This window comes from Leptodactylus fuscus, unplaced genomic scaffold, assembly GCF_031893055.1.
Source record: "Leptodactylus fuscus isolate aLepFus1 unplaced genomic scaffold, aLepFus1.hap2 HAP2_SCAFFOLD_56, whole genome shotgun sequence".
Taxonomy (NCBI): Eukaryota; Metazoa; Chordata; class Amphibia; order Anura; family Leptodactylidae; genus Leptodactylus; species Leptodactylus fuscus.
The window spans coordinates 345,413-366,680 of NW_027440589.1; the positions used below are offsets into that span (position 1 = coordinate 345,413).

Consider the following 21,268-nt stretch of genomic DNA (forward strand, 5'->3'; position numbering starts at 1 on the left):
CTCTGTACACTGTGTATAGCTCTGTATACGGCTCTGTACACTGTGTATAGCTCTGTATACGGCTCTGTACACTGTGTATAGCTCTGTATACGGCTCTGTACACTGTGTATAGCTCTGTATACGGCTCTGTAGACTGTATACGGCTCTGTATACTGTATACGGCTCTGTATACTGTGTACAGCTCTGTACACGGCTCTGTACAATGTGTATAGCTCTGTATATGGCTCTGTATACGGCTCTGTACACTGTGTATAGCTCTGTATACGGCTCTGTACACTGTATATGGCTCTGTATACGGCTCTGTACACTGTATATAGCTCTCTATACGGCTCTGTACACTGTATATGGCTCTGTATACGGCTCTGTACACTGTATACGGCTCTGTATACGGCTCTGTACACTGTGTATAGCTCTGTATACGGCTCTGTACACTGTATATGTCTCTGTACACTGTATATGGCTCTGTATACGGCTCTGTACACTGTATATGGCTCTGTACACTGTATACGGCTCTGTATACGGCTCTGTACACTGTATATAGCTCTCTATACGGCTCTGTACACTGTATATGGCTCTGTATACGGCTCTGTACACTGTATACGGCTCTGTATACGGCTCTGTACACTGTGTATAGCTCTGTACACTGTATACGGCTCTGTACACTGTATACGGCTCTGTATATGGCTCTGTACACTGTATATAGCTCTCTATACGGCTCTGTACACTGTATACGGCTCTGTATACGGCTCTGTACACTGTGTATAGCTCTGTACACTGTATACGGCTCTGTACACTGTATACGGCTCTGTATACGGCTCTGTACACTGTGTATAGCTCTGTACACTGTATACGGCTCTGTACACTGTATACGGCTCTGTACACTGTACCCCTACAGGTGTCAGCTGACCTCACGCTGTTGTCGGGTCGGGCCCTCAGATTCCCGGGGGTCACGTGCTAATACTCGGGGTCATGTGAGTGATTTGCAGCGATTAAACAACAGGTGGGCGGTGCTTCTCCCTGTGCTCCAATCACATGGCCGCCTTCTCTCCGGGCCGCGCTGTGATTGGCCGCTCCTCCTGTCAGTCTCCGCCTGTCCCGCTGCTCTTATAAGTGACGTCCCGCAGCCTCCCCGGGCAGTGACGGCTCAGGATGGCTCCGGAGCGGACGTGTGTGCTGGAGAAGGGCCCGGCGGGCTATGGCTTCCACCTGCACAGCGAGAAGAGCCGGCCCGGACAGTTTGTGCGGCTGGTGGAGCCGGGCTCGGCCGCTGAGAGGTCGGGGCTGCGGGCGGGGGACCGGCTGCTGCGGGTGTGCGGGGAGGATGTGCGGGAGCTCGGGCACCAGCAGGTGGTCAACAAGATCCGGGCGGCCACCGACAAGCTGACCCTGGAGGTGGAGGGGCCGGAGGAGGAGGATGGAGTGACGTCACAGGTGCGGAGTGACCTCATCACTAACAGCAACACTTCAGCTCTTCTTACTTTTATTGGGGGTTGTGGTGGATGGTGGACTGTGGGGGCTGTAGTTGGTTGCGGTGATGTTGGGGGCGGTCCGGTTGGGGGCTGTAGTGGGTGGCGGTCTGGTTGGGGGGTTGTAGTGGGTGGCGGTCTGGTTGGGAGGTTGTAGTTGGTGGCGGTGCGGTTGGGGGGTTGTAGTTGGTGGCGGTCTGGTTGGGAGGTTGTAGTTGGTGGTGATGGGGCTTGTGGTGGTCCGGTTGGGGGCTGTAGTGGGTGGCGGTCTGGTTGGGGGGTTGTAGTGGGTGGCGGTCTGGTTGGGGGGTTGTAGTGGGTGGCGGTGCGGTTGGGGGGTTGTAGTTGGTGGCGGTCTGGTTGGGAGGTTGTAGTTGGTGGTGATGGGGCTTGTGGTGGTCCGGTTGGGGGCTGTAGTGGGTGGCGGTCTGGTTGGGGGGTTGTAGTGGGTGGCGGTCCGGTTGGGGGGTTGTAGTGGGTGGCGGTCCGGTTGGGGGGTTGTAGTGGGTGGCGGTCCGGTTGGGGGGGTTGTAGTGGGTGGCGGTCCGGTTGGGGGGGTTGTAGTGGGTGGCGGTCCGGTTGGGGGGGTTGTAGTGGGTGGCGGTCCGGTTGGGGGGGTTGTAGTGGGTGGCGGTCCGGTTGGGGGGGTTGTAGTGGGTGGCGGTCTGGTTGGGGGGGTTGTAGTGGGTGGCGGTCTGGTTGGGGGGGTTGTAGTGGGTGGCGGTCTGGTTGGGGGGGTTGTAGTGGGTGGCGGTCTGGTTGGGGGGGTTGTAGTGGGTGGCGGTCTGGTTGGGGGGGTTGTAGTGGGTGGCGGTCTGGTTGGGGGGGTTGTAGTGGGTGGCGGTCTGGTTGGGGGGGTTGTAGTGGGTGGCGGTCTGGTTGGGGGGGTTGTAGTGGGTGGCGGTCTGGTTGGGGGGGTTGTAGTGGGTGGCGGTCTGGTTGGGGGGGTTGTAGTGGGTGGCGGTCTGGTTGGGGGGGTTGTAGTGGGTGGCGGTCTGGTTGGGGGGGTTGTAGTGGGTGGCGGTCTGGTTGGGGGGGTTGTAGTGGGTGGCGGTCTGGTTGGGGGGGTTGTAGTGGGTGGCGGTCTGGTTGGGGGGGTTGTAGTGGGTGGCGGTCTGGTTGGGGGGGTTGTAGTGGGTGGCGGTCTGGTTGGGGGGGTTGTAGTGGGTGGCGGTCTGGTTGGGGGGGTTGTAGTGGGTGGCGGTCTTCGTATCTGTGGTCGCTCCCCAATCCCCCCCCAAGTATCTTTTCTGGGTGTCGGGGCAGAATGTCAGACTGACTAGGGCCGTGTTCACCTCCTGGACGCTGCGCCTTGTCCCCCTCGCTGCTGGGGCCCCGCCGTAGTCTGTGGGGCCCTCGGGAGCCGTTCTTCTCTTCCTATGACGGACCAGGAGATCAGATGAAATTCTGCCAATGTGAACACGCCCTGAGCTTTCAGTCTTTGACACCCCCCCCCCCCCCCCCCCGTAGAATACAGGTATGTGCCGTGTACACACCAGTCTGTACGTGTGCGCTCAGTATACTCCTATATACTACAGTATTCTGGATGCCCCTGATGTAGGTGATCACCCCCCCCCCCCCCATCAGTAATCTGTTTGGGGGATGGTCACTCTTGATCCCTGGGCGCCCCCTGTCAGTGCTGTACTTGCTGCGGTCTATGGTGGGCGCTGCTGCTGCCGGTGGGTTCATGTCCTGCGCTCGGCAGTCACTTGGCCCCTGTACACACGGGATGCTCGGCAGGTCTAGTGAGGGGGCCAAAGTAGTTGGAGCGGCTGAATCTGTGAAGTTTGTGTGTAGGGGGAGGGGCCGCTCTTCTATACGTCTCCCCCAGTGGGGGCTATAGGGGTTGGGGTCAGTATAGGGGGCCGTGCACGTTGTGGCCCCTCATCGCCTCTAACTACTGTCCTTCTCTCTGCAGACTCTGAAACAGACATCGGATACTGTAATGGTGAGTGACAGCTATATATTACATGAGAGCGCTGCATGTAGTGGGGAGTGACATCTATATATTATATGAGAGCGCTGCATGTAGTGGGGAGTGACATCTATATATTATATGAGAGCGCTGCATGTAGTGGGGGGAGTGACAGCTATATATTATATGAGAGCGCTGCATGTAGTGGGGGAGTGACAGCTATATATTACATGAGAGCGCTGCATGTAGTGGGGAGTGACATCTATATATTATATGAGAGCGCTGCATGTAGTGGGGAGTGACATCTATATATTACATGAGAGCGCTGCATGTAGTGGGGGGAGTGACAGCTATATATTATATGAGAGCGCTGCATGTAGTGGGGGAGTGACAGCTATATATTACATGAGAGCGCTGCATGTAGTGGGGAGTGACATCTATATATTATATGAGAGCGCTGCATGTAGTGGGGAGTGACATCTATATATTATATGAGAGCGCTGCATGTAGTGGGGAGTGACAGCTATATATTATATGAGAGCGCTGCATGTAGTGGGGGGAGTGACATCTATATATTATGAGAGCGCTGCATGTAGTGGGGGGAGTGACATCTATATATTATATGAGAGCGCTGCATGTAGTGGGGGGAGTGACATCTATATATTATATGAGAGCGCTGCATGTAGTGGGGAGTGACAGCTATATATTATGAGAGCGCTGCATGTAGTGGGGAGTGACAGCTATATATTATATGAGAGCGCTGCATGTAGTGGGGAGTGACATCTATATATTATATGAGAGCGCTGCATGTAGTGGGGAGTGACATCTATATATTATATGAGAGCGCTGCATGTAGTGGGGGGAGTGACATCTATATGTTATATGAGAGCGCTGCATGTAGTGGGGAGTGACAGCTATATATTATATGAGAGCGCTGCATGTAGTGGGGAGTGACAGCTATATATTATATGAGAGCGCTGCATGTAGTGGGGGGGAGTGACAGCTATATATTATATGAGAGCGCTGCATGTAGTGGGGGAGTGACAGCTATATATTATATGAGAGCGCTGCATGTAGTGGGGAGTGACAGCTATATATTATATGAGAGCGCTGCATGTAGTGGGGAGTGACAGCTATATATTATATGAGAGCGCTGCATGTAGTGGGGGAGTGACAGCTATATATTATATGAGAGCGCTGCATGTAATGGTGAGTGACAGCTATATATTATATGAGAGCGCTGCATGTAGTGGGGAGTGACAGCTATATATTATATGAGAGCGCTGCATGTAGTGGGGAGTGACAGCTATATATTATATGAGAGCGCTGCATGTAGTGGGGGGAGTGACATCTATATATTATATGAGAGCGCTGCATGTAGTGGGGAGTGACATCTATATATTACATGAGAGCGCTGCATGTAGTGGGGGGAGTGACATCTATATATTATATGAGAGCGCTGCATGTAGTGGGGAGTGACAGCTATATATTATGAGAGCGCTGCATGTAGTGGGGAGTGACAGCTATATATTATATGAGAGCGCTGCATGTAGTGGGGGGAGTGACAGCTATATATTATATGAGAGCGCTGCATGTAGTGGGGAGTGACAGCTATATATTATATGAGAGCGCTGCATGTAGTGGGGGGAGTGACATCTATATATTACATGAGAGCGCTGCATGTAGTGGGGGGAGTGACATCTATATATTATATGAGAGCGCTGCATGTAGTGGGGAGTGACAGCTATATATTATGAGAGCGCTGCATGTAGTGGGGAGTGACAGCTATATATTATATGAGAGCGCTGCATGTAGTGGGGAGTGACAGCTATATATTATATGAGAGCGCTGCATGTAGTGGGGAGTGACATCTATATATTATATGAGAGCGCTGCATGTAGTGGGGGGAGTGACATCTATATATTATATGAGAGCGCTGCATGTAGTGGGGAGTGACAGCTATATATTATATGAGAGCGCTGCATGTAGTGGGGAGTGACAGCTATATATTATATGAGAGCGCTGCATGTAGTGGGGAGTGACAGCTATATATTATATGAGAGCGCTGCATGTAGTGGGGGAGTGACAGCTATATATTATATGAGAGCGCTGCATGTAGTGGGGAGTGACAGCTATATATTATATGAGAGCGCTGCATGTAGTGGGGGGAGTGACATCTATATATTATATGAGAGCGCTGCATGTAGTGGGGAGTGACAGCTATATATTATATGAGAGCGCTGCATGTAGTGGGGGAGTGACAGCTATATATTATATGAGAGCGCTGCATGTAATGGTGAGTGACAGCTATATATTATATGAGAGCGCTGCATGTAGTGGGGGGAGTGACAGCTATATATTATATGAGAGCGCTGCATGTAGTGGGGAGTGACAGCTATATATTATATGAGAGCGCTGCATGTAGTGGGGGGAGTGACATCTATATATTATATGAGAGCGCTGCATGTAGTGGGGAGTGACATCTATATATTATATGAGAGCGCTGCATGTAGTGGGGAGTGACATCTATATATTACATGAGAGCGCTGCATGTAGTGGGGGAGTGACAGCTATATATTACATGAGAGCGCTGCATGTAGTGGGGAGTGACAGCTATATATTATATGAGAGCGCTGCATGTAGTGGGGAGTGACAGCTATATATTATATGAGAGCGCTGCATGTAGTGGGGAGTGACAGCTATATATTATATGAGAGCGCTGCATGTAGTGGGGAGTGACAGCTATATATTATATGAGAGCGCTGCATGTAGTGGGGGAGTGACAGCTATATATTACATGAGAGCGCTGCATGTAATGGTGAGTGACAGCTATATATTATATGAGAGCGCTGCATGTAGTGGGGAGTGACAGCTATATATTATATGAGAGCGCTGCATGTAGTGGGGGAGTGACAGCTATATATTACATGAGAGCGCTGCATGTAATGGTGAGTGACAGCTATATATTATATGAGAGCGCTGCATGTAGTGGGGGGAGTGACATCTATATATTATATGAGAGCGCTGCATGTAGTGGGGGAGTGACATCTATATATTACATGAGAGCGCTGCATGTAGTGGGGAGTGACATCTATATATTATATGAGAGCGCTGCATGTAGTGGGGGGAGTGACAGCTATATATTATATGAGAGCGCTGCATGTAGTGGGGAGTGACAGCTATATATTATATGAGAGCGCTGCATGTAGTGGGGAGTGACATCTATATATTATATGAGAGCGCTGCATGTAATGGTGAGTGACAGCTATATATTATATGAGAGCGCTGCATGTAGTGGGGAGTGACAGCTATATATTATATGAGAGCGCTGCATGTAATGGTGAGTGACAGCTATATATTATATGAGAGCGCTGCATGTAGTGGGGGGAGTGACAGCTATATATTATATGAGAGCGCTGCATGTAGTGGGGAGTGACAGCTATATATTATATGAGAGCGCTGCATGTAGTGGGGGGAGTGACAGCTATATATTATATGAGAGCGCTGCATGTAGTGGGGAGTGACAGCTATATATTATATGAGAGCGCTGCATGTAGTGGGGGGAGTGACAGCTATATATTATATGAGAGCGCTGCATGTAATGGTGAGTGACAGCTATATATTATATGAGAGCGCTGCATGTAGTGGGGGGAGTGACAGCTATATATTATATGAGAGCGCTGCATGTAGTGGGGGAGTGACAGCTATATATTATATGAGAGCGCTGCATGTAGTGGGGGAGTGACAGCTATATATTATATGAGAGCGCTGCATGTAGTGGGGGGAGTGACAGCTATATATTATATGAGAGCGCTGCATGTAGTGGGGAGTGACAGCTATATATTATATGAGAGCGCTGCATGTAGTGGGGAGTGACAGCTATATATTACATGAGAGCGCTGCATGTAGTGGGGAGTGACATCTATATATTATATGAGAGCGCTGCATGTAGTGGGGAGTGACAGCTATATATTATATGAGAGCGCTGCATGTAGTGGGGGGAGTGACAGCTATATATTATATGAGAGCGCTGCATGTAGTGGGGGAGTGACAGCTATATATTATATGAGAGCGCTGCATGTAGTGGGGAGTTACAGCTATATATTACATGAGAGCGCTGCATGTAGTGGGGGAGTGACAGCTATATATTATATGAGAGCGCTGCATGTAGTGGGGGAGTGACAGCTATATATTATATGAGAGCGCTGCATGTAGTGGGGGAGTGACAGCTATATATTATATGAGAGCGCTGCATGTAGCGGGGAGTGACATCTATATATTATATGAGAGCGCTGCATGTAGTGGGGGGAGTGACATCTATATATTACATGAGAGCGCTGCATGTAGTGGGGAGTGACATCTATATATTATATGAGAGCGCTGCATGTAGTGGGGAGTGACAGCTATATATTATATGAGAGCGCTGCATGTAGTGGGGAGTGACAGCTATATATTATATGAGAGCGCTGCATGTAGTGGGGAGTGACATCTATATATTACATGAGAGCGCTGCATGTAGTGGGGAGTGACAGCTATATATTATATGAGAGCGCTGCATGTAGTGGGGGAGTGACAGCTATATATTATATGAGAGCGCTGCATGTAGTGGGGGGAGTGACAGCTATATATTATATGAGAGCGCTGCATGTAGTGGGGAGTGACAGCTATATATTATATGAGAGCGCTGCATGTAGTGGGGGGAGTGACAGCTATATATTATATGAGAGCGCTGCATGTAGTGGGGAGTGACAGCTATATATTATATGAGAGCGCTGCATGTAGTGGGGAGTGACAGCTATATATTATAGGAGAGCGCTGCATGTAGTGGGGAGTGACAGCTATATATTATAGGAGAGCGCTGCATGTAGTGGGGAGTGACAGCTATATATTATAGGAGAGCGCTGCATGTAGTGGGGGGAGTGACAGCTATATATTATATGAGAGCGCTGCATGTAGTGGGGAGTGACATCTATATATTATATGAGAGCGCTGCATGTAGTGGGGAGTGACAGCTATATATTATATGAGAGCGCTGCATGTAGTGGGGAGTGACAGCTATATATTATATGAGAGCGCTGCATGTAGTGGGGAGTGACAGCTATATATTATATGAGAGCGCTGCATGTAGTGGGGAGTGACAGCTATATATTATATGAGAGCGCTGCATGTAGTGGGGGAGTGACAGCTATATATTATATGAGAGCGCTGCATGTAGTGGGGAGTGACAGCTATATATTATATGAGAGCGCTGCATGTAGTGGGGAGTGACAGCTATATATTATATGAGAGCGCTGCATGTAGTGGGGGAGTGACAGCTATATATTATATGAGAGCGCTGCATGTAGTGGGGAGTGACAGCTATATATTATATGAGAGCGCTGCATGTAGTGGGGGGAGTGACAGCTATATATTATATGAGAGCGCTGCATGTAGTGGGGGGAGTGACAGCTATATATTATATGAGAGCGCTGCATGTAGTGGGGGGAGTGACATCTATATATTATATGAGAGCGCTGCATGTAGTGGGGAGTGACAGCTATATATTATATGAGAGCGCTGCATGTAGTGGGGGGAGTGACATCTATATATTATATGAGAGCGCTGCATGTAGTGGGGAGTGACAGCTATATATTATGAGAGCGCTGCATGTAGTGGGGGGAGTGACAGCTATATATTATATGAGAGCGCTGCATGTAGTGGGGAGTGACATCTATATATTATATGAGAGCGCTGCATGTAGTGGGGAGTGACAGCTATATATTATATGAGAGCGCTGCATGTAGTGGGGAGTGACAGCTATATATTACATGAGAGCGCTGCATGTAGCGGGGAGTGACATCTATATATTATATGAGAGCGCTGCATGTAGTGGGGAGTGACAGCTATATATTATATGAGAGCGCTGCATGTAGTGGGGAGTGACAGCTATATATTACATGAGAGCGCTGCATGTAGCGGGGAGTGACATCTATATATTATATGAGAGCGCTGCATGTAGTGGGGAGTGACAGCTATATATTACATGAGAGCGCTGCATGTAGTGGGGAGTGACAGCTATATATTATATGAGAGCGCTGCATGTAGTGCTCTAGTGATATGGTGGGGCCCCTTCCCCTTTGGTCCTTGCGGTCACTCCTCCCCTAGTAATGTCTAGGACCGCTGCTCTAGTGATATGGTGGGGCCCCTTCCCCTTTGGTCCCTGCGGTCCCTCATCCCCTAGTAATGTCTGGGTCCGCTGCTCTAGTGATATGGTGGGGCCCCTTCCCCTTTGGTCCCTGCAGTCACTTATCCTCTAGTAATGTCTGGGTCCGCTGCTCTAGTGATATGGTGGGGCCCCTTCCCCTTTGGTCCCTCATCCCCTAGTAATGTCTGTGTCCGCTGCTCTAGTGATATGGTGGGGCCCCTTCCCCCTTTGGTCCCTGCAGTCACTTATCCTCTAGTAATGTCTGGGTCCGCTGCTCTAGTGATATGGCTGGGTCCCTTCCCGGTTGGTCCCTGCGGTCACTCCTCCCCTAGTAATGTCTGGGTCTGCTGCTCTAGTGATATGGTGGGGCCCCTTCCCCTTTGGTCCCTGCAGTCACTTATCGCCTAGTAATGTCTGGGTCCGCTGCTCTAGTTATATAGTGGGGTCCATTCCCCTTTTGTCCCTGCGGTTGGTCCTTGCGGTCACTCCTCCCCTAGTAATGTCTAGGACCGCTGCTCTAGTGATATGGTGGGGCCCCTTCCCCTTTGGTCCCTGTGGTCCCTCATCCCCTAGTAATGTCTGTGTCCGCTGCTCTAGTGATATGGTGGGGTCCCTTCCCCTTTGGTCCCTGCGGTCCCTCATCCCCTAGTAATGTCTGGGTCCGCTGCTTTAGTGATATGGTGGGGTCCTTTCCCTTTTGGTCCCTGCGGTTGGTCCCTCATCCCCTAGTAATGTCTGGGTCCGCTGCTCTAGTGATATGGTGGGGTCCCTTCCCCTTTGGTCCCTGTGGTCCCTCATCCCCTAGTAATGTCTGGGTCCGCTGCTCTAGTGATATGGTGGGGCCCCTTCCCCTTTGGTCCCTCATCCCCTAGTAATGTCTGGGTCCGCTGCTCTAGTTATATAGTGGGGCCCCTTCCCCTTTGGTCCCTGTGGTTGGTCCTTGCGGTCACTTATCCCCTAGTAATGTCTGGGTCCGCTGTTCTAGTTATATGGTGGGACCCCTTTGGTCCCTGCGGTCCCTCATCCCCTAGTAATGTCTGGGTCCGCTGCTCTAGTGATATGGTGGGGTCCCTTCCCCTTTGGTCCCTCATCCCCTAGTAATGTCTGGGTCCGCTGCTCTAGTTATATGGTGGGACCCCTTCCCCTTTGGTCCCTGCGGTCACTTATGCCCTAGTAATGTCTGGGTCCGCTGCTCTAGTGATATGGTGGGACCCCTTCCCCTTTGGTCCCTGTGGTTGGTCCTTGCGGTCACTTATCCCCTAGTAATGTCTGGGTCCGCTGTTCTAGTTATATGGTGGGACCCCTTCCCCTTTGGTCCCAGTGGTCACTCATCCCCTAGTAATGTCTGGTTCCGCTGCTCTAGTTATATGGTGGGGCCCCTTCCCCTTTGGTCCCTGCGGTCCCTCATCCCCTAGTAATGTCTGGGTCCGCTGCTCTAGTGATATGGTGGGGTCCCTTCCCCTTTGGTCCCTGCGGTCACTCATCCCCTAGTAATGTCTGGGTCCGCTGCTCTAGTGATATGGTGGGGCCCCTTCCCCTTTGGTCCCTGCGGTCCCTCATCCCCTAGTAATGTCTGGGTCCGCTGCTCTAGTGATATGGTGGGGCCCCTTCCCCTTTGGTCCCTGCGGTCCCTCATCCCCTAGTAATGTCTGGGTCCGCTGCTCTAGTGATATGGTGGGGCCCCTTCCCCTTTGGTCCCTGCGGTCCCTCATCCCCTAGTAATGTCTGGGTCCGCTGCTCTAGTGATATGGTGGGGCCCCTTCCCCTTTGGTCCCTGCGGTCCCTCATCCCCTAGTAATGTCTGTGTCCGCTGCTCTAGTGATATGGTGGGGCCCCTTCCCCTTTGGTCCCTGCGGTCCCTCATCCCCTAGTAATGTCTGGGTCCGCTGCTCTAGTGATATGGTGGGGCCCCTTCCCCTTTTGTCCCTGCAGTCCCTCATCCCCTAGTAATGTCTGGGTCCGCTGCTCTAGTTATATAGTGGGGTCCCTTCCCCTTTTGTCCCTGCAGTCCCTCATCCCCTAGTAATGTCTGGGTCCGCTGCTCTAGTGATATGGTGGGGTCCCTTCCCCTTTTGTCCCTGCAGTCCCTCATCCCCTAGTAATGTCTGGGTCCGCTGCTCTAGTTATATAGTGGGGTCCATTCCCCTTTTGTCCCTGCAGTCCCTCATCCCCTAGTAATGTCTGGGTCCGCTGCTCTAGTTATATAGTGGGGTCCATTCCCCTTTTGTCCCTGCAGTCCCTCATCCCCTAGTAATGTCTGGGTCCGCTGCTCTAGTGATATGGTGGGGCCCCTTCCCCTTTGGTCCCTGCGGTCCCTCATCCCCTAGTAATGTCTGTGTCCGCTGCTCTAGTGATATGGTGGGGCCCCTTCCCCTTTGGTCCCTGCAGTCCCTCATCCCCTAGTAATGTCTGGGTCCGCTGCTCTAGCCCTGTGATCTGCTGCTCGGTGTCTGATCTACTTTCGGGTTTGGCTGCCGCCCCTCTTCACCTTCTGTTCCTCATGACTCCTTCTGGAAATGTAGAAATAACTGTTATTACTGTTGACACTTGTCACTGGGGCGTGTCCTTACACTGACAACTCTGGCCACGCCCAGCTGTCAGATTATTCCTAGGCCTGTAGGAGTAACAGAGGAACGGTGCGATGTAGACCAAGAAGTCATAGAAGCCTCAGTCTATATAAATGATATGGCCCTGCGTGATGTCAGCTGGAGGAGGAGGAGGAGTCTCAGCTGGTTGTCAGATGGAGGAGGAGTCTCACTGGTTGTCAGACTGAGCAGAGTTGCAGTCGGCTCCTTTAGCCCTCCAGTCATTGTATAACGGCAGCGTCCTCATGTGACAGCTGTACAGTCTGAACACTGCCAACAAGAGCATGATCAGGAGCTGCAGCCAGAAAATCCTCCTGAAATCTTAATGTCTGTGTGTATGCCCCCCCCCCCCCCATGATCACGGTGGAGTGTGCACGTCCTTGGGCTCAGACCCCCCTCCCCTGGTGTGTGCACGTCCTTGGGCTCAGACCCCCCTCCCCTGGTGTGTGCACGTCCTTGGGCTCAGACCCCCCCTCCCCTGGTGTGTGCACGTCCTTGGGCTCAGACCCCCCTCCCCTGGTGTGTGCACGTCCTTGGGCTCAGACCCCCCTCCCCTGGTGTGTGCACGTCCTTGGGCTCAGACCCCCCTCCCCTGGTGTGTGCACGTCCTTGGGCTCAGACCCCCCTCCCCTGGTGTGTGCACGTCCTTGGGCTCAGACCCCCCTCCCCTGGTGTGTGCACGTCCTTGGGGTCAGACCCCCTCCCCTGGTGTGTGCACGTCCTTGGGGTCAGACCCCCTCCCCTGGTGTGTGCACGTCCTTGGGGTCAGACCCCCCCCCCCCTCCCCTAGAGTGTGCACGTCCTTGGGGTCAGACCCCCCCCCTCCCCTGGTGTGTGCACGTCCTTGGGGTCAGATCCCCCTCCCCTGGTGTGTGCACGTCCTTGGGGTCAGATCCCCCTCCCCTGGTGTGTGCACGTCCTTGGGGTCACCCCCCCCTCCCTCCCCTGGTGTGTGCACGTCCTTGGGGTCAGATCCCCCTCCCCTGGTGTGTGCACGTCCTTGGGGTCAGACCCCCCCTCCTCCCCTGGAGTGTGCACGTCCTTGGGGTCAGACCCCCCCCTCCTCCCCTGGAGTGTGCACGTCCTTGGGGTCAGACCCCCCCTCCTCCCCTGGAGTGTGCACGTCCTTGGGGTCACCCCCCCCCCCCCCCCCTCCCCTGGTGTGTGCACGTCCTTGGGGTCAGACCCCCCCCCCCTCCCCTGGTGTGTGCACGTCCTTGGGGTCAGACCCCCCCCCCCCTCCCCTGGTGTGTGCACGTCCTTGGGGTCAGATTCCCCTCCCCTGGTGTGTGCACGTCCTTGGGGTCACCCCCCCCCTCCCCTGGTGTGTGCACGTCCTTGGGGTCAGATCCCCCTCCCCTGGTGTGTGCACGTCCTTGGGGTCACCCCCCCCCCCCCCTCCCCTGGTGTGTGCACGTCCTTGGGGTCACCCCTCCCCCCCTCCCCTGGTGTGTGCACGTCCTTGGGGTCACCCCCCCCCCCCCCCTCCCCTGGTGTGTGCACGTCCTTGGGGTCAGACCCCCCCCCCCCCCCTCCCCTGGTGTGTGCACGTCCTTGGGGTCAGACCCCCCCCCCCCCCTCCCCTGGTGTGTGCACGTCCTTGGGGTCAGATCCCCCTCCCCTGGTGTGTGCACGTCCTTGGGGTCAGATTCCCCTCCCCTGGTGTGTGCACGTCCTTGGGGTCACCCCCCCCCCCTCCCCTGGTGTGTGCACGTCCTTGGGGTCAGACCCCCCCCCCCCCCCCCCCTCCCCTGGTGTGTGCACGTCCTTGGGGTCAGATCCCCCTCCCCTGGAGTGTGCACGTCCTTGGGGTCAGACCCCCCCCTCCTCCCCTGGAGTGTGCACGTCCTTGGGGTCAGACCCCCCCCCCCCCCTCCCCTGGTGTGTGCACGTCCTTGGGGTCAGACCCCCCCCCTCCCCTGGTGTGTGCACGTCCTTGGGGTCAGATTCCCCTCCCCTGGTGTGTGCACGTCCTTGGGCTCAGACCCCCCCCCCCCCCCTCCTCCCCTGGAGTGTGCACGTCCTTGGGGTCAGACCCCCCCCCTCCCCTGGTGTGTGCACGTCCTTGGGGTCAGACCCCCCCCCCCCTCCCCTGGTGTGTGCACGTCCTTGGGGTCACCCCCCCCCCCCCCTCCCCTGGTGTGTGCACGTCCTTGGGGTCAGACCCCCCCCCCTCCCCTGGTGTGTGCACGTCCTTGGGGTCAGATCCCCCTCCCCTGGTGTGTGCACGTCCTTGGGGTCACCCCCCCCCTCCCCTGGTGTGTGCACGTCCTTGGGGTCAGATTCCCCTCCCCTGGTGTGTGCACGTCCTTGGGGTCACCCCCCCCCCCCCTCCCCTGGTGTGTGCACGTCCTTGGGGTCAGACCCCCTCCCCTCCCCTGGTGTGTGCACGTCCTTGGGGTCAGACCCCCCCCCCCCCTCCTGGTGTGTGCACGTCCTTGGGGTCAGACCCCCCCCCCCCCCCTCCCCTGGAGTGTGCATGTCCTTGGGGTCACCCCCCTTTCCCCGGGGTTCTTCCGTTCTCTATATCCTGTGCTCTGCGGCTTTCCCCCCCCCCCCCCCCCCCCCACACACACACACATTGTCACGGTCTCTGCAGTTTCAGGACTTCCTCTTGTTGGGCTGCCAAGTCCTGTTCTTTGTATGCGGGGCAGGTCGGAGGCCGCCTGACGTCTCCTCTGTGCCCGGCTCTCTGCTGGCTCTTGTGTCTTGTCCAGGCTTGCAGGGGACCTATGGATGGCATAATGTGATGGCCGTCATCCAGCAGGGTGTGCCCTATGAGTTGCCTTCCTGCCTAATCTTATTTGCTCGGGTGGTGCTTGGGACGGCTCGGACTGTTGGGTGACAACCTTGACAAATAAATGTGATTGTGGTCAGACTGATTGTCAGATTCTCTCCACAGGATGAGCTGCGTCCCAGGCTGTGCACCATGAAGAAGGGCTCGGCGGCTATGGCTTCAATCTGCACAGTGACAAGAGCCATCCAGGACAGTATATCCGAGCGGTGGACCCCGACTCCCCTGCGGACCGGGCGGGACTCCTCCCCAAAGATCGCATAGTGGAGGTACGGAGCATATATATCTTACATTACATGGGGGTGAAGGACACGGGTTACTTAGTGCGGGGACAGGACGGAGACCTAAGATTCCTGCCGGCTGCTCCTACCCCGGGGCACATCACCGTGCAGCTCGCTTATATAGCGCCGTCATATACCGCAGCGCTGTACAGAGATATACTGTCCTATAGAGGGCTCACAATCTACAGCCTAATATCAAGAATCCCGAGGAAACCCCTAAGCACGGGGAGAACATACAAACTACACGCACATGTCCAGATTGTAACCCCGGGCCCCGGAGCTGCCTGCGATGTATCAGGTGCAACAACTGTAAGACTGCGGCGCCTACCTGCAGAGCATTGTCCTGTCCACCATTACTCCAGCCAGACGGCCGACTGATGTGCGTGGCCGAGTAATGGTGGACAGGACAATCCTCCAGACGACCGACTGATGTGAGCGGAGGATTGTCCTGTCTACTGTTAGAGTAGCTCTTTATAACCACAGTGCCCATGTAGACTGGTGAGTGCTCGGAGTACTGGTGGACAGGACAGGCCTCTAGGTGACTGGTGGCTGCAGTTCCGCTCCTTCCCTGGGGGCGCTGTAGAGTACTGGTGGACAGGACAGGCCTCTAGGTGACTGGTGTCAGTGGCTGCTGTTCTGCTCCTTCTTCCCTGGGGGGCGCTGTAGAGTACTGGTGGACAGGACAGGCCTCTAGGTGACTGGTGTCAGTGGCTGCTGTTCTGCTCCTTCCCTGGGGGGCGCTGTAGAGTACTGGTGGACAGGACAGGCCTCTAGGTGACTGGTGTCAGTGGCTGCTGTTCTGCTCCTTCCCTGGGGGGGCGCTGTAGAGTACTGGTGGACAGGACAGGCCTCTAGGTGACTGGTGTCAGTGGCTGCTGTTCTGCTCCTTCCCTGGGGGGGCGCTGTAGAGTACTGGTGGACAGGACAGGCCTCTAGGTGACTGGTGTCAGTGGCTGCTGTTCTGCTCCATCTCTGGGGGGGCGCTGTAGAGTACTGGTGGACAGGACAGGCCTCTAGGTGACTGGTGTCAGTGGCTGCTGTTCTGCTCCTTCTTCCCTGGGGGGGCGCTGTAGAGTACTGGTGGACAGGACAGGCCTCTAGGTGACTGGGTGGCTGCAGTTCCGCTCCTTCCCTGGGGGGCGCTGTAGAGTACTGGTGGACAGGACCGGCCTCTAGGTGACTGGTGGCTGCAGTTCCGCTCCTTCCCTGGGGGGCGCTGTAGAGTACTGGTGGACAGGACAGGCCTCTAGGTGACTGGTGTCAGTGGCTGCTGTTCTGCTCCTTCTTCCCTGGGGGGCGCTGTAGAGTACTGGTGGACAGGACAGGCCTCTAGGTGACTGGTGTCAGTGGCTGCTGTTCTGCTTCTTCCCTGGGGGGCGCTGTAGAGTACTGGTGGACAGGACAGGCCTCTAGGTGACTGGTGTCAGTGGCTGCTGTTCTGCTCCTTCTTCCCTGGGGGGGGCGCTGTAGAGTACTGGTGGACAGGACAGGCCTCTAGGTGACTGGTGTCAGTGGCTGCTGTTCTGCTCCTTCCCTGGGGGGGCGCTGTAGAGTACTGGTGGACAGGACAGGCCTCTAGGTGACTGTTGTCAGTGGCTGCTGTTCTGCTCCTTCCCTGGGGGGGCGCTGTAGAGTACTGGTGGACAGGACAGGCCTCTAGGTGACTGGTGTCAGTGGCTGCTGTTCTGCTCCTTCCCTGGGGGGGCGCTGTAGAGTACTGGTGGACAGGACAGGCCTCTAGGTGACTGTGTGGCTGCTGTTCTGCTCCTTCCCTGGGGGGGCGCTGTAGAGTACTGGTGGACAGGACAGGCCTCTAGGTGACTGGTGTCAGTGGCTGCTGTTCTGCTCCTTCTCTGGGGGGGCGCTGTAGAGTACTGGTGGACAGGACAGGCCTCTAGGTGACTGGTGTCAGTGGCTGCTGCTCTGCTCCTTCCTGGGGGGGCGCTGTAGAGTACTGGTGGACAGGACAGGCCTCTAGGTGACTGGTGTCAGTGGCTGCTGTTCTGCTCCATCTCTGGGGGGCGCTGTAGAGTACTGGTGGACAGGACAGGCCTCTAGGTGACTGGTGTCAGTGGCTGCTGTTCTGCTCCTTCTTCCCTGGGGGGCGCTGTAGAGTACTGGTGGACAGGACAGGCCTCTAGGTGACTGTTGTCAGTGGCTGCTGTTCTGCTCCTTCTTCCCTGGGGGGCGCTGTAGAGTACTGGTGGACAGGACAGGCCTCTAGGTGACTGTTGTCAGTGGCTGCTGTTCTGCTCCTTCTTCCCTGGGGGGCGCTGTAGAGTACTGGTGGACAGGACAGGCCTCTAGGTGACTGGTGTCAGTGGCTGCTGTTCTGCTCCTTCTTCCCTGGGGGCGCTGTAGAGTACTGGTGGACAGGACAGGCCTCTAGTGACTGGTGTCAGTGGCTGCTGTTCTGCTCCTTCCCTGGGGGGCGCTGTAGAGTACTGGTGGACAGGACAGGCCTCTAGGTGACTGGTGGCTGCAGTTCCGCTCCTTCCCTGGGGGGGGCGCTGTAGAGTACTGGTGGACAGGACAGGCCTCTAGGTGACTGGTGTCAGTGGCTGCTGTTCTGCTCCTCTTCCCTGGGGGGCGCTGTAGAGTACTGGTGGACAGGACCGGCCTCTAGGTGACTGGTGTCAGTGGCTGCTGTTCTGCTCCTTCCCTGGGGGGGCACTGTAGAGTACTGGTGGACAGGACAGGCCTCTAGGTGACTGGTGTCAGTGGCTGCTGTTCTGCTCCATCTCTGGGGGGCGCTGTAGAGTACTGGTGGACAGGACAGGCCTCTAGGTGACTGGTGTCAGTGGCTGCTGTTCTGCTCCTTCCCTGGGGGGCGCTGTAGAGTACTGGTGGACAGGACAGGCCTCTAGGTGACTGGTGTCAGTGGCTGCTGTTCTGCTCCTTCCCTGGGGGGGCGCTGTAGAGTACTGGTGGACAGGACAGGCCTCTAGGTGACTGGTGTCAGTGGCTGCTGTTCTGCTCCTTCTCTGGGGGGGCGCTGTAGAGTACTGGTGGACAGGACAGGCCTCTAGGTGACTGGTGTCAGTGGCTGCTGTTCTGCTCCTTCCCTGGGGGGGCGCTGTAGAGTACTGGTGGACAGGACAGGCCTCTAGGTGACTGGTGTCAGTGGCTGCTGTTCTGCTCCTTCCCTGGGGGGGCGCTGTAGAGTACTGGTGGACAGGACAGGCCTCTAGGTGACTGGTGTCAGTGGCTGCTGTTCTGCTCCTTCCCTGGGGGGGCGCTGTAGAGTACTGGTGGACAGGACAGGCCTCTAGGTGACTGGTGTCAGTGGCTGCTGTTCTGCTCCTTCTTCCCTGGGGGGGGGCGCTGTAGAGTACTGGTGGACAGGACAGGCCTCTAGGTGACTGGTGGCTGCAGTTCCGCTCCTTCCCTGGGGGGGCGCTGTAGAGTACTGGTGGACAGGACAGGCCTCTAGGTGACTGGTGTCAGTGGCTGCTGTTCTGCTCCTTCTTCCTGGGGGGCGCTGTAGAGTACTGGTGGACAGGACAGGCCTCTAGGTGACTGGTGTCAGTGGCTGCTGCTCTGCTCCTTCCCTGGGGGGGCGCTGTAGAGTACTGGTGGACAGGACAGGCCTCTAGGTGACCGGTGTCAGTGGCTGCTGTTCTGCTCCTTCCCTGGGGGGGCGCTGTAGAGTACTGGTGGACAGGACAGGCCTCTAGGTGACTGGTGTCAGTGGCTGCTGTTCTGCTCCTTCCCTGGGGGCGCTGTAGAGTACTGGTGGACAGGACAGGCCTCTAGGTGACTGGTGTCAGTGGCTGCTGCTCTGCTCCTTCCCTGGGGGGGGCGCTGTAGAGTACTGGTGGACAGGACAGGCCTCTAGGTGACCGGTGTCAGTGGCTGCTGTTCTGCTCCTTCCCTGGGGGGGCGCTGTAGAGTACTGGTGGACAGGACAGGCCTCTAGGTGACTGGTCGTCAGTGGCTGCTGTTCTGCTCCTTCCCTGGGGGGCGCTGTAGAGTACTGGTGGACAGGACAGGCCTCTAGGTGACTGGTGTCAGTGGCTGCTGTTCTGCTCCTTCCCTGGGGGGGCGCTGTAGAGTACTGGTGGACAGGACAGGCCTCTAGGTGACTGGTGTCAGTGGCTGCTGTTCTGCTCCATCTCTGGGGGGCGCTGTAGAGTACTGGTGGACAGGACAGGCCTCTAGGTGACTGGTGTCAGTGGCTGCAGTTCTGCTCCTTCCCTGGGGGGGGCGCTGTAGAGTACTGGTGGACAGGACAGGCCTCTAGGTGACTGTGTCAGTGGCTGCTGTTCTGCTCCTTCCCTGGGGGGGCGCTGTAGAGTACTGGTGGACAGGACAGGCCTCTAGGTGACTGGTGGCTGCTGTTCTGCTCCTTCCCTGGGGGGGCGCTGTAGAGTACTGGTGGACAGGACAGGCCTCTAGGTGACTGGTGTCAGTGGCTGCTGTTCTGCTCCGCTTTCCTGGGGGGCGCTGTAGAGTACTGGTGGACAGGACAGGCCTCTAGGTGACTGGTGTCAGTGGCTGCTGTTCTGCTCCATCTCTGGGGGGCGCTGTAGAGTACTGGTGGACAGGACAGGCCTCTAGGTGACTGGTGTCAGTGGCTGGTGTTCTGCTCCTTCCCTGGGGGGGCGCTGTAGAGTACTGGTGGACAGGACAGGCCTCTAGGTGACTGGTGTCAGTGGCTGCTGTTCTGCTCCATCTCTGGGGGGGCGCTGTAGAGTACTGGTGGACAGGACAGGCCTCTAGGTGACTGGTGTCAGTGGCTGCAGTTCTGCTCCTTCTTCCCTGGGGGGCGCTGTAGAGTACTGGTGGACAGACAGGCCTCTAGGTGACTGGTGTCAGTGGCTGCAGTTCTGCTCCTTCTCCTGGGGGGCGCTGTAGAGTACTGGTGGACAGGACAGGCCTCTAGGTGACTGGTGTCAGTGGCTGCTGTTCTGCTCCATCTCTGGGGGGCGCTGTAGAGTACTGGTGGACAGGACAGGCCTCTAGGTGACTGGTGTCAGTGGCTGCTGTTCTGCTCCATCTCTGGGGGGCGCTGTAGAGTATTGGTGGACAGGACAGGCCTCTAGGTGACTGGTGTCAGTGGCTGCTGCTCTGCTCCTTCCCTGGGGGGCGCTGTAGAGTACTGGTGGACAGGACAGGCCTCTAGGTGACTGGTGTCAGTGGCTGCTGTTCTGCTCCTTCTCTGGGGGGGCGCTGTAGAGTACTGGTGGACAGGACAGGCCTCTAGTGACTGGTGTCAGTGGCTGCTGTTCTGCTCCTTCCCTGGGGGGGCGCTGTAGAGTACTGGTGGACAGGACAGGCCTCTAGGTGACTGGTGTCAGTGGCTGCTGTTCCTGCTCCTTCCCTGGGGGGGCGCTGTAGAGTACTGGTGGACAGGACAGGCCTCTAGGTGACTGGTGTCAGTGGCTGCTGTTCTGCTCCTTCCCTGGGGGGGCGCTGTAGAGTACTGGTGGACAGGACAGGCCTCTAGGTGACTGGTGTCAGTGGCTGCTGTTCTGCTCCTTCCCTGGGGGGGCGCTGTAGAGTACTGGTGGACAGGACAGGCCTCTAGGTGACTGGTGTCAGTGGCTGCTGTTCTGCTCCTTCTTCCCTGGGGGGGCGCTGTAGAGTACTGGTGGACAGGACAGGCCTCTAGGTGACTGGTGTCAGTGGCTGCTGCTCTGCTCCTTCCCTGGGGGGGCGCTGTAGAGTACTGGTGGACAGGACAGGCCTCTAGGTGACTGGTGTCAGTGGCTGCTGCTCTGCTCCTTCTCTGGGGGGCGCTGTAGAGTACTGGTGGACAGGACAGGCCTCTAGGTGACTGGTGTCAGTGGCTGCTGCTCTGCTCCTTCCCTGGGGGGGCGCTGTAGAGTACTGGTGGACAGGACAGGCCTCTAGGTGACTGGTGTCAGTGGCTGCTGTTCTGCTCCTTCCCTGGGGGGCGCTGTAGAGTACTGGTGGACAGGACAGGCCTCTAGGTGACTGGTGTCAGTGGCTGCTGCTCTGCTCCTTCCCTGGGGGGGCGCTGTAGAGTACTGGTGGACAGGACAGGCCTCTAGGTGACTGGTGTCAGTGGCTGCTGTTC

General features: G+C 56.0%; 1 protein-coding gene across 1 annotated transcript in view; it reads left to right on the forward strand.

Moving 5' to 3' along the window:
* Positions 1–1,139: 1,139 nt before the first annotated feature.
* Positions 1,140–21,268, forward strand: part of LOC142188591 (Na(+)/H(+) exchange regulatory cofactor NHE-RF1-like) — a 28,684-nt gene continuing 8,555 nt past the window's right edge. The window contains 4 exon segments of the mRNA XM_075261885.1: positions 1,140–1,419; positions 12,364–12,373; positions 15,000–15,089; positions 15,092–15,213. Coding sequence (XP_075117986.1) covers positions 1,150–1,419; positions 12,364–12,373; positions 15,000–15,089; positions 15,092–15,213 — 492 coding nt within the window. The 5' untranslated portion in view covers positions 1,140–1,149.